This window comes from Symphalangus syndactylus, chromosome 8 (genome assembly GCF_028878055.3).
Source record: "Symphalangus syndactylus isolate Jambi chromosome 8, NHGRI_mSymSyn1-v2.1_pri, whole genome shotgun sequence".
Lineage (NCBI taxonomy): Eukaryota > Metazoa > Chordata > Mammalia > Primates > Hylobatidae > Symphalangus > Symphalangus syndactylus.
The window spans coordinates 110,511,417-110,528,035 of record NC_072430.2 but is presented as its reverse complement, the minus strand read 5'-3'; the positions used below and the strand labels follow the sequence as shown (position 1 = coordinate 110,528,035).

The 16,619-nt window shown below is 40.3% G+C and overlaps 1 protein-coding gene across 8 annotated transcripts in view; it reads left to right on the top strand.

Annotated features, from left to right (window-relative positions):
* Positions 1-16,619, top strand: part of INO80D (INO80 complex subunit D) — a 96,886-nt gene that overhangs the window by 62,053 nt on the left and 18,214 nt on the right. For all 8 annotated transcript variants that reach the window (XM_055290361.2, XM_055290357.2, XM_055290362.2 and 5 more), the window contains exons 7-8: positions 8,668-8,777; positions 10,704-10,837. In XM_055290361.2, the coding sequence (XP_055146336.1) occupies positions 8,668-8,777; positions 10,704-10,837 (244 nt within the window). The remainder of the gene's footprint in view (positions 1-8,667; positions 8,778-10,703; positions 10,838-16,619) is intronic.

The window sequence follows — 16,619 nt, the reverse complement described above, 5'->3', positions numbered from 1 at the left end:
TACTAAAATTTTGCTGTAGTTTGATTAGAATTTATTCATTGAAGATTTGAGAATGTTATCTGGCTTTAAAAAAAAATAGAATGCTTAGAAATTTCATGTTATTTAAAAGTAACATTTATAGATTTTTAACTACAAAAGTAGTATTTTATGTTTATTTACTTGTGTTATTTTAGTTTCTTTTCAGTGTTGGTTTTCGTTTTTTTGTTTTTAGAGACAGGGTCTTGCTCTGTCTCCCAGGCTGGAGTGCAGTGGTGTGATCATAGCTCACTGCAACCTCAAACTTCTGGGCTCAAATGATCCTCCTACCTCAGCCTCATGAGTAGCTGGGACTATAGGCATGTGAAACCATACCCAGCTAATTAAAAAAAATTTTTTTTTGTAGAGGTGAGGGTCTCTCTGTATTGCCCAGGCTGGTCTCAAACTGCTGGCCTGAAGCGATCCTCCCACCTTTACCTCCCAAAGTGTTGGGATTAGAGGTGTTAGCCACTGTAGCTGGCCTTTTCAGTGTGTTTTCTATTAATATTTACGTTACCTCACAGATTATTTGTGCAAGTATTTTATTACATTGAATTTCTTTTAAGAAAAAAATTCCTTCTGTTTATAATGCAGATACTTGTTTATTGTGGAAAATTTAAAAAATACACAAATGAGAAGGGAAAATCTTCCTGTTGCCATTCATGAGAGAGAGAATGAGCACTGTTAACATTTTGATTCTAGGCCAGGCGTGGTGGCTCATGCCGGTAATCCCAGCACTTTGGGAGGCCGAGGCAGGCGGATCACGAGGTCAGGAGATCGAGACCATCCTGGCTAACACAGTGAAACGCTGTCTCTACTAAAAATACAAAAAATTAGCTAGGCGTGGTGGCGGGTGCCTGTAGTCCTAGCTACTCCGGAGGCTAAGGCAGGAGAATGGCGTGAACCTGGGAGGCGGAGGCTACAGTGAGCCGAGATCGCGCCACTGCACTCCAGCCTGGGTGACAGAGTGAGACTCCATCACAAAAAAAAAAAAAAAAAAAACATTTTGATTCTGTTTCCTTCTAGCCTTTCTCTGTGTGTGTGTGCGTGCGTGCATGTGTATAAATTTTCCAGCGAGCCATGTGTTTATATTAAAAAGCAAAATTGAAATCATGTTATCTATATTATTTTCATTTATTTCCGTAAATGCTTTTTTCCATTTATCACTGAATTATGACCACTTTCTCATGACATTAATTCTTAATTATTAATTAATGACATTCTCATGACAATAATTTGAGTTTGCTAGTTTTCCCTCAAAAGTATACCATAGCCATTTGCCTATGTTCTTCAAGATTCTTTTGAAAACAGGATTTATAATGTTTACATAATATTACATTCATGAAAATCTGTATATCAGAAATGTAGAGTTATCGGATACTTTAGAAATTTTGGCATATTACCATTTTGGTGGTAATGGTGAAAACCTTAGTACAGTAATACCTTAGTTTATATCTATAAAATGTTTTAAAAATGCAAAGTTATATTTTCTAAACTGATTATGGAATTCTGTTATGTATATAAGTATAAAATATCTGTTATATATATAAAATATATATAATATCTGTTGTGTATATATAAATACATATTTATATAACAATTTTGTTTTTTATATATATTTTAATTATGGCTATTTTTCTTTTTATTAATTTTTTTTTGAGACGGAGCCTTGCCCTGTCACCGAGGCCAGAGTGCAGTGGCACAATCTTGGCTCATGGCAACCTCCGCCTCCCTGGTTCAAGCGATTCTTCTGCCTCAGCCTCCCAAGTAGCTGGGATTACAGGCGCCCGCCATCATGCCAAGCCAATTTTTGTATTTTTAGTAGAGATGGGGTTTCACCATGTTGGCTAGGCTGGTCTTGAACTCCTGACCTCAGGTGATCTGCCCACCTCGGCCTCCCTAAGTGCTGGGATCACAGGCATGAGCCACTGCCCCTGTCTGGTTATTACTTTTAACCGAAATACACATTTAAAGCACTAAATTGAATTTTAAAATTTCAAAACATGGCTGGGTGCAGTGGCTCACACGTGTATTCCCAGCACTTTGGTGGGCTGAGGTGGGTAGATCACTTGAGGTCACGAATTCGAGATTAGCCTGGACAACGTGATGAGACCCCATCTCTACTAAAAAAATACAAAAATTAACCAGGTGTGGTGGCATGCACCTGTAGTCCCAGCTACTAGGGACCCTGAAGTGGGAGGATGGCTTTAGCCTGGGAGTAGGAGGTTGCAGTGAGCAGAGATCACACCGTTGTGCTCCAACCTGGGCGACAGAGAGGGACTGCCTTCCAAAAAAAGAAAAAAAATTCAAGACATTATCTTACTTTAAGGAAATAAAGTTTAAATTCTGATTCTTTTTGTTGTTGTTCAGACAAGGTCTCAGTCTGTCGCCCAGGGTGGAATTCCACAGTGGCGTAATCACGGGTCACTACAGCCTCAGCCTCCTGATAGAAGGCCAGCTTGTTTATTGAGTTTATTATTTATTATTTCACACATTTTTAAAATTTCCTTTAAGGCTAGTCAAGTGAAGCAGTGGGAGTGGAGAAGGAACAAAGAAATCTGTAACTGGTTGTGATAAATTACTTGTAATTTATCACACTGCATATGGACCAGGCTATTTCACACTTTTTAGTTACTATATTTTCTTTTTTTTTTTTTTTGAGACGGAGTTTCACTCTTCTTGTCTAGGCTGGAGTCCAATGGTGCAATCTCGGCTCACTACAACCTCTGCCTCCTGGGTTCAAGCGATTCTCCTGCCTCAGCCTCCTGAGTAGCTGGGACTACAGGCGCCCACCACCACGCCCGGCTAATTTTTGTATTTGTAGTAGAAACGGAGTTTCGCCATGTTGGCCAGGCTGGTCTGGAATTCCTGACCTCAGGTGATCCACCCACCTTGGCCTCCCAAAGTGCTGGGATTACAGGCGTGAGCTACCATGCGTGGCCAGTTATTATATTTTCATATGACAACTTTTAGTATATATAGAGAGAAAAAATTTAGGAATTTATGTACCAGAATATCTCTAGATGGTGGGATTATTTATAAAATGAAAAAATCCTTTGTTTGTACAGTCTCATTTTTATGTAATGGTCGTAAGTCACTTGAGGGAAAAAAAAGGTTTTAAAACAAAGTGTTGGCCACGTGCGATGGCTCATGCCTGTAATCCCAGCACTTTGGGAGGCCGAGGTGGGCGGATCATGAGGTCAGGAGTTCGAGACCAGCCTGGCCAACACAGTGGAACCTTGTCTCTACTAAAAACACAAAAATTAGCTGGGCGTGGTGGTGGGCACCTGTAGTCCCAGCTACTTGGGAGGCTGAGGCAGTAGAATTGCTTGAACCCAGGAGGCAGAGGTTGCAGTGAGCTGAGATTGTGCCACTGCATTCCAGCCTAGGCAACAGAGCGAGACTCCATCTCAAACAAAAAAAAGACAAATAAATAAAACAAAGTGTTAAAATATAACCTTTATTTTGTAGCTGTTGGTCATATTACTTATATACCTGTTTTTTGATATTTTACTTTAGTGTTGTGTATTTTGCTTTTCATTTGTTGTAATAAAGTGACCTAATTTTCAGTTGCATATCTCACATGGATGCACTGTGCCCTTAAGAGTTTTCTAGAAGTAGAACAGGTTAGAGTTGTTTGAAGTATCTGATATACCATATGTAATGGCTGCAGCCTACTCTTCCCTTACACCCAAATCATCTTGCCTGACTCCTAGATCTCTCAGTCCTCTGGATCTAGTACCTGTTCTAGAACATCCTTCAGGTCTCAGCTTACTCAGAGACTTATGTTCTTAGAGATATATTCCCTGATTCCCTGGACTATGTTAGGTTCCCTCTACTATGTATGCCTACTGTGCTCTGTACTCTGTTTCATTTTAGAATTTTATACCTATATTAAGTCTGTCTGTCATGCTAGAGAGTAATTTCCATGAGAACAGGAAAAAGTTTGTTCCTAAATCTCCAGTATAGATGAACGAGTGAATAGAATTGAATAAATGAAGGTCTGTTTTCTATTTGTTGAAGGAATTTACTTAGTTTGACACAGGTTATAAAATAATGATAACTAACATTTATATGATATAATGCTTTCAGGTATATACTTTTAGTAGAATTGTCCAGCATGAACCAATTTGTATGTAAATGTATATGCTGAGTCTAATATATTATTCTGATCTTGTCAAAGATGTAAAAGACTATACAATGAGTTTCGGAAAATTTGGTATTTGTGTGGAAAACTGTATATATCCACGATTCTTAACTGGTTGTTTTCAGAACATCTTCCTGACTGACATCAGTGATATTTAAAAAACATTAATGATAACTGCCACAACAAACAAACAGCAAGATGGACCCTGTTATGGTTTTCAGATTGATTTGATGATATTCGGTTGTGTCACCCATGATTAGTGAAAAGTTTATGGCTCAGTGCATCGCTGATAATCATGTAACAATGTATCATAATCATTCTTTGGTGACTGGCAACTTTTTTTTTTTTTTTTTAGAGGAGTCTCACTCTGTTGCCCAGGCTGGAGTGTGGTGGCACAGTCTTGGCTCACCACAACCTCCACCTCCTGGGTTCAAGCAGTTCTTCTCCCTCAGCCTCCCAAGTAGCTGGGACTACAGGCACGCGCCACTATGCCCGGCTAATTTTTTGTATTTTTAGTGGAGACGGGGTTTCACTATGTTGGCTAGGCTGGTCATGAACTCCTGACCTTGTGATCCGCCTCCCCCGGCCTCCCAAAGTGGTAGGATTACAGGCAAGAGCCACTGTGCCCGGCTGGCAGCTTTTTATATTACATTATATTTTAGGTTCACGAAAGTAAACTTTTAGTTGCATGCTGCCCTCTATTTGATATTTTTGGTATTAAAGTCCTAATTTCAAAAAAAGATACATAAAAGGTTGGCATTACATATTTTAGAAACTAAAAGTTTAATGGCTACCTTCTAATGTGGACCCTTTATTAATTTTTTAGTTTTTTGAGATGGAGTTTCACTCTTGTTGCCCAGGCTGGAGTGTAATGGTGCTGTCTCGGCTCCCTGCAAGCTCCGCCTCCTGGGTTCAAGTGATTCTCCTGCCTCAGCCTCCCAAGTAGCTGGGATTACAGGCACCCTTCACCACGTCTGGCTAATTGTTTTGTATTTTTTGTAGAGACAGCGTTTCACCATATTGGCCAAGCTGGTCTCGAACTCCTGACCTCAGGTACTCTGCCCGCCTTGGCCTCTCAAAGTGCTGGGATTACAAACATGAGCCACCGTGCCTGGCCTGGATCCTTTAAAATACAGTTTGTTGGCCAGGCATGGTGGCTGGGTGTGGTGGCATGCGCCTGTAGTCCCAGCTACTTGAGAGGCTGCTGTGGGAGAATTGCTTGAACCGGGGAGGCAGAACTTGCAGTGAGCTGAGATTGCACCGTTGCACTTCAGCCTGGGTGACAGAGGGAGACTCCTTCTCAATAAAATAAAATATAGTTTGTATACAAGCTAAATAATGTTAGTCTTTCCTATCAGATAACTTTGTCATATTTATTGATGAGTAAGTGGAATAAGCCATTGAAATAGCTTCAAGTATGTGAACCCAAATTAAGTATCTTGCAGCCCACAATCATACAGTGACTAATGTTTGTATGGAAACATCATTATTTATGGGGGATGCAATAGGGCACGTCAAAGGGAATCCTGTAGTAGATTTTTTAAATATGAGAACCATGAAAAAGTTTGGTAATTCCCTTTGTTTGTTGGGCTTATTTGGATAATAAAATATATCTAACGTTACATCAAGCATTTTCATATTAATTTTTTTTTTTTTTTTTTTTTTTTTGAGACAGAGTTCTGCTCTGTCGCCCAGGCTGGAATGCAATGGTGTGATCTCGGCTCACTGCAACCTCTGCCTCCCGGGTTCAAGTGATTCTCCTACCTCAGCCTCCTGAGTAGCTGGGATTACAGGTGCCTGCCACCACGCCCAGCTAATTTTTTTTGTATTTTTAGTAGAGACGGGGTTTCACTATGTTGGCCAGGCTGATCTCGAACTCCTGACCTTGTGATCCGCCCGCCTCAGCCTCCCAAAGTGCTGAGATTACTAGGTGAGCCACTGTGTCTGGCCATTTTTACCTTAATTTGTCCATGGAGTTATTGAAACATAAGGCAATTTTAAAAAATGAAACCAATAGTTATTTTGTAAGTTTAGAATAAAGAAAATGAGGGAATGTATTGTACACTAGTCTTTGAAGATAGCTGAGCAGTTTATTAGGGTGTTTAATGAAAATTATCCGTTCAGGCAGGGTGTGGTGCCTCATGCCTGTAATCCCAGCACTTTGGGAGGCTGAGGCAAGTGGATCACCTGAGGTCAGGAGTTCAAGACCAGCCCAGCCAACATGGTGAAACCCCGTCTCTACTAAAAATATAAAAAATTAACCAGTCATGGTGGCAAGTGCCTGTAATCCCGGCTACTGGGGAGGCTGAGGCAGGGGAATCACCTGAACCCGGGAGGTGGGGGTTGCAGTGAGTCAAGATCGCACCATTGCACTCCAGCCCAGGCAACAGAGCAAAACTCCATCTCAAAATAAAAAAAGAGAAGTATCCCTTTAATATAGAGACCATTCTATTTAAATCTAGACCAAGAGAATTTGAGCTTAGCTGCCAGAATAGTAAAAGTTTATTTATTTGAAATTATATATTCCTTTTGTAGGACTAAATTTAATGTAAACAACTTTTTAAAGAAACGATGGATAAACTATTAGGAATAAACTGTTTAGTTCTATGATGATCCACTTCCCTACTCTTATAATCCTGACAAATCTTGCAGAAATCTTAGTTAAGGCAGGTTTTAAGGCAGCACCATGGACATATAAACAGTGTTTACAGTTTTTTTTTTTTTTTTTTTTTTTGAGAGGGAGTCTCACTCTGTTGCCCAGGCTGGAGTGCAGTGGCACAATCTCAGCTCACTGCAAGCTCCGCCTCCTGGGTTCACGCCATTCTTCTGCCTCAGCCTCCCGAGTAGCTGGGACTACAGGCGCCCGCCATCACACCCGGCTAATTTTTTGTATTTTTAGTAGAGACGGGGTTTCACCGTGTTAGCCAGGATGGTCTCGATCTCCTGACCTTGTGATCTGCCCACCTTGGCCTCTCAAAGTGCTGGGATTACAGGCGTGAGCCACTGCGCCCGGCCAGTGTTTACAGTTTATATGAAATTAATAACTATGGTAGAAGTATTTCTATTTTGTGTAAATTCATATGTAATTTAGATTCTGTGTGGCCTTACCTAATTAGTGTCAATAATTCCATTGAAACCCTGAGAAAGATACTAGAAACAAACAACTCAAAAGATTTTTTGTTTGTGATATCTGACTTGAACTTAGTAGGTTAAGTAGATTTTTTTCCTCATACTCAGACTTGTAAAGCCCTAATGGTTTGTGATGCTTTATAAAGTTACGTAGATAGGATAGGTTTTGTACTTGTAAGAATTGTCTTTTTTCTCTTTTTCTTTCTTTTTTTTAAATAGAGATGGGGATCTCCCTATGTTGCCCAGACTGGTCTCAAACTTCTGGGCTCAAGCGATCCTTTTTGATTTTGGGAGCCCTCCTCTGCCTCCCAAAGTGCTGGGATTACAGTCGTGAACCACTGCACCTGGCCCACTTCTAAGAATTTAAATGTTAGTTATTTGTGTTTTTATATGTTTATGTAAAGAAACTAGAAGGATCTGCAAACTAATAAAATGAATACATATTACAGAGGGAGTGGGGCTGGCAAATTAGGGGGCAAGGGCAAGAAGTCGATTCTTCACTGCCTAGCATTCTTTCATTTTTTTATGGATCCATGTGAATGCATTGCTTATTCATAAGATTTTAAATAAGTTGAAATATTTAAACATTAAGTGTACAAAGTGGAGATAAAATTTAAATAATGAAACATGGATTGCACATATAATAGAAAGTTTAAAAAATAGATCTAAAGTGAGTTCACTTTGGAGGATAAAAGCCTCTCAGCCATTTCTGCATATCAGTATCCTCTTCCCCATGTATGAGATGAAGATTTTTTTGCAGATTTATGGGTTTAGTAGCATGAGGCAATCAATTCCTAATGGTGGCGATAATCATAGTCATGACTAACAACCACTGGCTGTTTACTGTGTAATACTATATACTGTATATAAGTGGTTTAGATCTGCTTAATCTTTTTATGCTCCCAACAACCCTGCCAGCTCAAGGTACCTTATTGTCTCTACTTTACAGGTGAGAAAATTGAGGCTTAAATGAGGCTGAGCAACATGCCCATAGTCACACAGCTAGTAAGAGGGAGAGCTGAGATTCAAAACCAGGTCCATCTGATTCTTCTCTCATGTTCTTCATCACTTTTCTGTACTGCCTCTTTGTGAAGAAAAGGGAAATAAAACATCACTTAAAAAAAAAAAAAAACAGACATCCTTGAAACATATCGTGATGTAATTATCTGCTTTGAATGTCAGAAGATTAGGGAAATAACACGATTGGTAATTGTAATACCGTCTTTCTTTAAATCACATTTGCATTTTATTTAGTGACTGTAGATGTTATAGATACTATAATGAGAGTGTTACAGAGTTGTGACATCATGTTGAAAAATTACCCTGGATTCTTAAAGCATTTAAAAAAAATTAATTTTGTGTTTTTCTTTCCTTAGCATAAGCCGGACCAAGCTGAGGGAGGTGGAACCAGCAGCATGCAGTGGAACCGTGAAGGGTGAACAGTGCGCTAACAAAGCCCTTCCATTCACCAGACATTGTTTCCAACGTATCCTTTCAACTAAATGGATGCGCAATGAAAAAGTACTACCTAATTTGGGGTTGTATATTTCATTTTTAAATCAAGTGAATGACTTTTGAAACCATAACTGTTTAATGTTTAAAATGATTTTATCTAACATAATTTTCATGATGTCCTCTGAATAACTTTTCTTGTTTTATTCAAAAATCACAAAAAATAAGCAAAATTGATAGCAAATAGCAGGTTCCTCCAGTGTCTGTCACTTAATTATATTTTGTTAATAGAATTCTGGTCCCTCAGGTGGTTCCTGGTAGCTTGTAAGAAGGAGCTATAACACTCATTAATGGAAAAAATCAAATCACATTATTTAAAATCTGTTTTTAGTCTTCTAAGACAGTTACACAGTTTTACACTTTTTCCTTTTTCTTACTTTTTCCTGTAAGATTAGTTTACTCTTTTTACTGAGTACAGTGCTGATTTGAAAGGTAACAAATATCACTGCCTAGGAAAGAAGATCTCTTTTAAAGTATACTTGAAGAAAACCTGTGTTAAGGAGCTTTAGGTTGGTGATGAAATCTTATTGCTGTGACTTTTATTGAGTATTTAAAATCAGGCAGCATGTAAAAATAGCAGCAATTACTTATCTTTACCATCTGTTTAATTGTTGCCCTCCTTTCTGTTCTTGGAACAGCTTGTTCCGCAGCACTTTCTATGTAATAAAGGCTTTATAGTTTTACCTAAAAACCATAAAGGAAAAACACAAAGGTACTTAATAGATATAAGGTAAGTGTTAAAGAAATGTAGTAGCTAAAGTATGAGTGCTTAAAAATATTGATGATGTAAAGCTCATGTTTGTTTGTTTAGAGACAGGATCTCACTCTGTCACCCAGACTGAAGTGCAGTGGCACAATCACAGCTCACTGCAGCCTCGACCTCCCTGGGCTCAGGTGATCTTTGCATCACAGCCTCCTGTGTACCTGGGACTACAGGCATACACCACCATGCCCAACTAATTTTTGTACTTTTTTGTTGCCCAGGCTGATCTTGAACTCCTGAGGCTCAATAAATCCACCCACCTTGGCCTCCCACAGTGCTGGGAGTATAGGTGTGAGCCACTGTGCCTGGCCAGTAGTGAAGTTTTTATTTAAAAGTAATTTTTCATAAGTTGTGAGTTTGAGTTTGTTGCTGGAAATGTGAAGCAAAATATTCAGATTTGGAAAGATGAGTTTTTAATAATTATATCTTTAAATTTTTATTCTTGGTAAGTATCATAGGCAGAAAATTTTCCTTTTAAGAGCTGTCTATAAAAAGAAAACCATTGGCCAGGCTCAGTGGCTTGCACCTGTAATCTCAACGCTTTGGGAGGCTGAGGCAGGTGGATCACTTGAGGTCAGGAGTTTGAGACCAGCCTAACCAATATGGTGAAACCCTGTCTGTACTAGAAATACAATAAATTATCTGGATGTACTGACAGATGCCTGTAATCCCAGCTACTCGGGAGGCTGAGACAGGAGAATCACTTGCTTGAACCCGGGAGGTGGAGGTGGCAGTGAACCGAGATCGTGCCATTGCACTCCAGCCTGGGCAACAGAGCGAGACTTCATCTCAAAACAAAAAACAAACAAACAAAAAAATTAAGTGGAACTTTAAGTGGAGTTCACATGTAAGAAGGAAATGGCCCTGCTTTTCCAAATAACACAATTTGGTTTAGAATGGTCATTAAGGAAACTGGTGCCAGGGTCCCATGAGCAAAATAGAGTCCTTCAGAGTTGTCATCTGATAAATTCTATTATTTTCCCATATCAGTAGTTGAGCTAGTACTGATATGGGTAATATTTATATTATGGATAATAAAGTTTGTACTTATGAAATGTAAGGGAACAAGCAAATTTTATATAGAAATTGAAAAATTAGAGTTTCAGTGTATTTTATTCCTAACTTAAAAAAACCCAGATATCCTCTTGAACCACTCTCAGCAGCTCTTCTCAAGTTGCACAGCCAAGTTTGCAGATGGACAGCAGTGCTCTGTGCCAGTTTTTGACATTACACATCAGACACCTCTGTGTGAAGAACATGCCAAAAAAATGGTAAGTTCTGCAACAGAGGCTTTCAAACTTTTCATAGCTATCCATTGTAGGAAGTATTTCATAACTTAGCACAAACTATGTATGTATATAAATCACTGAAACAAGTTTTGAGACAGGATTTTTATTCCCTTAAGATGCATTTTATTACCTTAAGATATGTATCTTATACATAGCAGAATTTCTAAACAGTCTCTTTGTTCCTATGTCTCTAAGTTTTTGCTTTCTTATATATAATTCTACAAATGTTGTGAATAGTTGATAAAACTTCAATCGAAGGCCCAACCTTTCTAGAAATCTATTGAACGTAATTATTGCTTTAGTCAATGCTAATTATCATAAATCCTAATTAATTCAGAATAATTTGGAGGAGAGACAGATTTGAATTTGAGGAATATCTAAATTATATAATTATTTAAAGGAAGTTCCTTTTTATTGTTTTCATCCATCAAGCAGTTACTGCAAGATACTTTCCTAGGTACCTTATGTACTAGAAAGTGAGATACTTCCTGCCCTCTATAAACATGTTATAGTTTTCAGGGATTCTCAGGGTGAGGGAATGGGTATTAGACCAGGACTTAATAGTTGGAACCTGTGACCCTGGCTTTGCCGCCAGCTTGGTATATAACTAGGGGCTAAGGATTCAGCCTTTTTGGACCTCAGTCTCAATGTGTGTGATTCACTGGTGTATTAGTCCATTTTCACGCTTCTGAGAAAGACATACCTGAGACTGGGCAGTTTACAAAAGAAAGAGGTTTAATTGGACTCAGTTCTGTGTGGCTGGGGAGGCCTCAAAATCATGGTGGAAAGCAAGGAGGAGTAAGTCATATCTTACATGGATGGTGGCAGGCAAAAAGAGGGTTTGTGTAGGGCAACTCCCATTTGTAAAACCATCAGATCACATGAGACCCATTCACTATTACAAGTCGTCTTATAGTCGTCTTAATAGCGAATACACTATTCAGTCGTCTCCCACCAGGTCCCTCCCACAACACGTGGGAATTGTGGGAGCTACAAGATGAGATTTGGGTCGGGACACAGAGCCAAACCATATCATTCTGCCCTGGCACCTCCCAAATAGCATATCTTCACATTGTAATACCAATCACGCCTTTGCAACAGTCCTCCAAAGTCTCAACTCATTTCAGCATTAACTCAAAAGTCCACAGTCCAAAGTCTCATCTGAGACAAGGCAAGTCTCTTCTGCCTATGAGCCTGTAAAATCAAAAGCAAGTTAGTTACTTCCTAGATACAATGGGGATACAGCCATTGGGTAAATACAGCTGTTCCAAATGGGAGAAATTGGCCAAAACAAAGGGGCTACAGGCTCCATGCAAGTCCGAAATCCAGTGGACAATCAAGTTGAAAAGCTCCAAAATGATCTCCTTTGACTTCATGTCTCACATCCAGGTCAAGCTGATGCAAAACATAGGTTCCCATAATCTTGGGCAGCTCTGCCTCTGTGACTTTGCAGGGTGTAGCCCCTCTCCTGGCTGTTTTCATGGACTGGCGTTGAGTATCTGCAGCTTTTCCAGGTGCATGGTGCAAGCTGTCAGTAGATCTGCCATTCTGGGGTCTGGAGGATGGTGGCCCTCTTCTCACAGCTCCACTAGGTGGTGTCCCAGTAGGGACTCTGGAGGCTCCCACCCACATTTTCCTTCTGCACTATTCTAGCAGAGGTTCCCCTGGAGGGCCCCACTCCTACAGCAAACTTCTGCCTGGGCATCCAGGCATTTCTATACATTTTCTTTTTTTGGAAACAGAGTCTCACTCTGTCACCCAGGCTGCAGTGCCGTGGTTTGATCTTGGCTCACTGCAACCTCTGCTTTCGAGGTTTAAGCAATTCTTGTGCCTCAGCCTCCCAAGTAGGTGGGATTACAGGTGTGTGCCACCACACTTGGCCAATTTGTGTGTATTTTTAGCAGAGACAGGGTTTCACCATGTTGGCCAGGGTGGTCTCAAACTCCTGACCTCAGGTGATCCGCCCACCTCAGCCTCCCATAGTGCTGAGATTACAGGCGTGAGCCACCGTGCCCGGACCGTTACTATACATCTTCTGTATTCTAGGCAGAGGTTCCCAAGCCTCAATTCTTGACTTCTGTACACTCGCAGGCTCAACACTATGTGGAAGCTGCCAAGGCTTGGGGCTTCCACTCTCTGAAGCAACAGTCTGAGCTCTACCTTGCTCCCTTTTAGCCATGGCTGGAGTGGTTGGAACGCAAGGTACCAAGTCCCTAGGCTGCACAGAGCAAGGGAGCCCTGGGTCTGGCCCATGAAACCATCTTTTCCTCCTAGGCCTCCAGGCCTGTGATGGGAGGGGCTGCTGAGAAGACATCTGACATGCCCTGAAGACATTTTCCCCATTGTCTTGGGGATTAACATTCAGCTCCTCGTTAATTATGCAAATTTCTGCAGCTGGGTTGAATTTCTCCTCAGAAAGTGGGATTTTCTTTTCTATTGCATTGTCAGGCTGCAAATTTTCCAAACTTTTATTTCCCTTTTTAAAACTGAATTTCCCTTTTTTATTTTAATTTAAAACTGTATTTCCCTTTTAAAACTGAATGCTTCTAATAGTACCCAAGTCACCTCTTGAATGCATTGCTGCTTAGAAATTTCTTCCGCCAGATACCCTAAATCATCTCTCTGAAGTTCAAAGTTCCATAAATCTTTAGGGCAGGGGCAAAATGTTGCCAGTCTCTTTGCTAAAACATAACAAGAGTCACCTTTGCTCCAGTTCTCAACAAGTTCCTCATCTCCATCTGAGACCACCTCAGCCTAGATTTCATTGTCCATATCACTATCAGCATTTTTGTCAAAGCCATTCAACAAGTCTCCAGTGAGTTCCAAACTTTCCCACATTTTTCTGTCTTCTTCTGAGCCCTCCAAACTGTTCCAACCTCTGCCTGTTACCCAGCTCCAAAGTTGGTTCCACATTTTTGGGTATCTTTTCAGCAGCACCCCACTCTACTGGTACCAATTTGCTGTGTTAGTCTGTTTTCATGCTGCTGATAAAGACATACCTGAGATTGGGCAATTAAAAAAAAAAGAGGTTTAATTGGATTCACAGTTCCACGTGGCTGGGGAGGCCTCACAATCACGGCAGAAGGCAAGGAGGAACAAGTCACATCTTACATGGATGGTGGCAGGCAAAAAGAGCTTGTGCAGGGCAACTCCCATTCTTAAAGCCATCAGATCTGTGAGACCCATTCACTATTATGAGAACAACAGGGGAAAGACCTGCCCCCATAATTCAGTCATCTCCCACTGTCTCCCTCCCACAACACATAGGAATTATGGGAGCTACAAGATGAGATTTGGGTGGGGACAAAGAGCCAAACCAGATCAACTGGCTTTTTCACCAAGAACTTGTTTTATTTTTTAGGTTTCTTTTACAGACAATATGTTTTGAAAAATTTGTATACCAAACTACATATTACAATTACATATTACAAATGTTGGATAACTATTTTCCCACTTTAATATAAAAACATTTAAAATATAGATTTATTTATTTATTTATTTATTTGAAATGGCGTTTTACTCTGTCACCCAGGCTGGAGTGCAGTCGTACAGTCTTGGCTCACTGCAACCTCCGCCTCCTGGGTTCAAGTGATTCTTGCACCTCAACCTCCCGAGTAGCTGGGATTACAGGCGCATGCCACCATGCCGGCTGATTTTTTTTTTTTTTTTTTTAGTAGAGAAAACGTTTTTCCATGTTGGCCAGGCTGGTGTTGAACTCCTGACCTCAGATGATCCACCCGGCTCGACCTCCCAAAGTGCTGGGATTACAGGCGTGAGCCACCATGCCCAGCGAATGTAGGCTTTTTTTTTTTTTTTAAGCTTATTCAGGCTTTGTCATAGCTAAGGAATAATTTCTGTATGCTTTTTGAACCACTTTTGTGGACCTTCATTGATGATTTCACAGACCCATGGTAATGTGGGCCCTGTAGCTTTCAAATCATGAAATAAATGATCCCAGCCACATATTTTCATTTTAAAGTTCCGCCATTCCAGTATACTTCTAAGATACTGAGGAAGATACTGTTAAGTAGAAAAATCTGTACTTCATTGTCTGCTTTAGGAACTTATTATGAATGAATTTTTGGTTTCTATAACAATTTGTTTTTTTTTTTTTTTTTTGAGATGGAGTCTCGCTTTATCACCCAGGCTGGAGTGCAGTGGCGAGATCTCGGCTCACTGCAAGCTCCGCCTCCCGGGTTCACGCCATTCTTCTGTATCAGCCTCCCAAGTAACTGGGACTACAGGTGCCTGCCACCACGCCTGGCTAATTTTTGTATTTTTAGTAGAGATGAGGTTTCACCGTGTTAGCCAGGAAGGTCTCGATATCCTGACCTCATGATCCGCCTGCCTCGGCCTCTCAAAGTGCTGGGATTACAGGTGTAAGCCACCGCACCCGGCCTCCTATAACCATTATTATGTGAATGCTTTTAGAGAAATTGAATGCAGTTTTATTCTTTTCAGCTAGTTAAACTTTCCTACTTAGGCAAATTCAATGAGGCAAACCTAAGACTGAATTAGTATAATGTAAATTAGTCATAAAATAATATATATTTTATATAACAATCACAATTATACTAATCAAATTTTTTTAGGTATTTAAAATACAAATTTTTGAAAATAGTTTTCTCTCTGAAGACAGAATCTGGCAATAGTTTGAGCTATTTTTGTTTTAGGTTAAAAATTACATAAGAGACTATAAGAAGCACTTGTACCCTATCGGTGCTCCTGTGAGAGACTGACACTGGGAGATGAAAACTATGTGCAAATCTAGGCTCCGATTTTTTTTTTTTTTTTTTTTTTTTTTTTTTTTTTGAGACAAGTCTCTCTTTGTCACCCAGGTTTGAGTGCAGTGGTGCCGTCTCGGCTCACTGCAACCTCTGTCTGTCAGGTTCAAGGAATTCTCCCACAGTAGCCTCCCGAGTAGCTGGGACTATAGGTGCGTGCCACTGTGCCCAGTTAATTTTTGGATTTTTTGGTAGACATGGGGTTTCACCATGTTGGCCAGGTTGGTCTTGAGCTCCTGACCTCAAGTAATCTGCCCACCTTGGCCTCCCAAAGCGCTGGGATGTTACAGGCCTGAGCCACTGCACCTAGCCTCTATTTTCATATTATATTCTGAATCCACACACATTTTATAAATTTCACTGCTACCATTCTAGTCGAGGCTACCATTATCTTTGCCTGGATTATTGTAATAGTCTCCTAATTGATCTCCCTTCTTGCCATATCCCCCTGCCACAGGGGGTATGTTGTTTACATAGCAGCCAGAGTGGGCTGGGTGTGTATATGTTCTACTTTCTTTGAATTGAATTCACTTTTGAGTGTTACACTCTTAGGAGTTTTGTAGATGCATACAGTTGTATAACCACCACCTAAATCAAGATACAGAACAGCTCCCCAGATTCTCTTACACTACCCCCTTTGTAGTCATCCCTTTACTCCATCCCCACTAATCTATTTTCTGTCCCTGTACTTCTGCATTTTCCAGAATGTCCTAGAAAGGGAATTCTGTAGTAAGTAGTCTTTAGAGCAGGCCCTTTAGACTATACATCTGATCATATTAGCTCCATAATCAAAACCTGCTAAAGGCTTCCCATCACATCCTCCTGCCACTGCCTCCCAAAGTGTTGGGATTATAGGTATGAGCCACCACACCTGGCCTTTTCCCAAGTTTCCACGTTGCTCACTCCTTCCTTTCTTTCAGATTTGTTATCATGTGTCGCCTCATCATGGAAGTCTTCCACCTGCCTGTTACCCTGTCAGT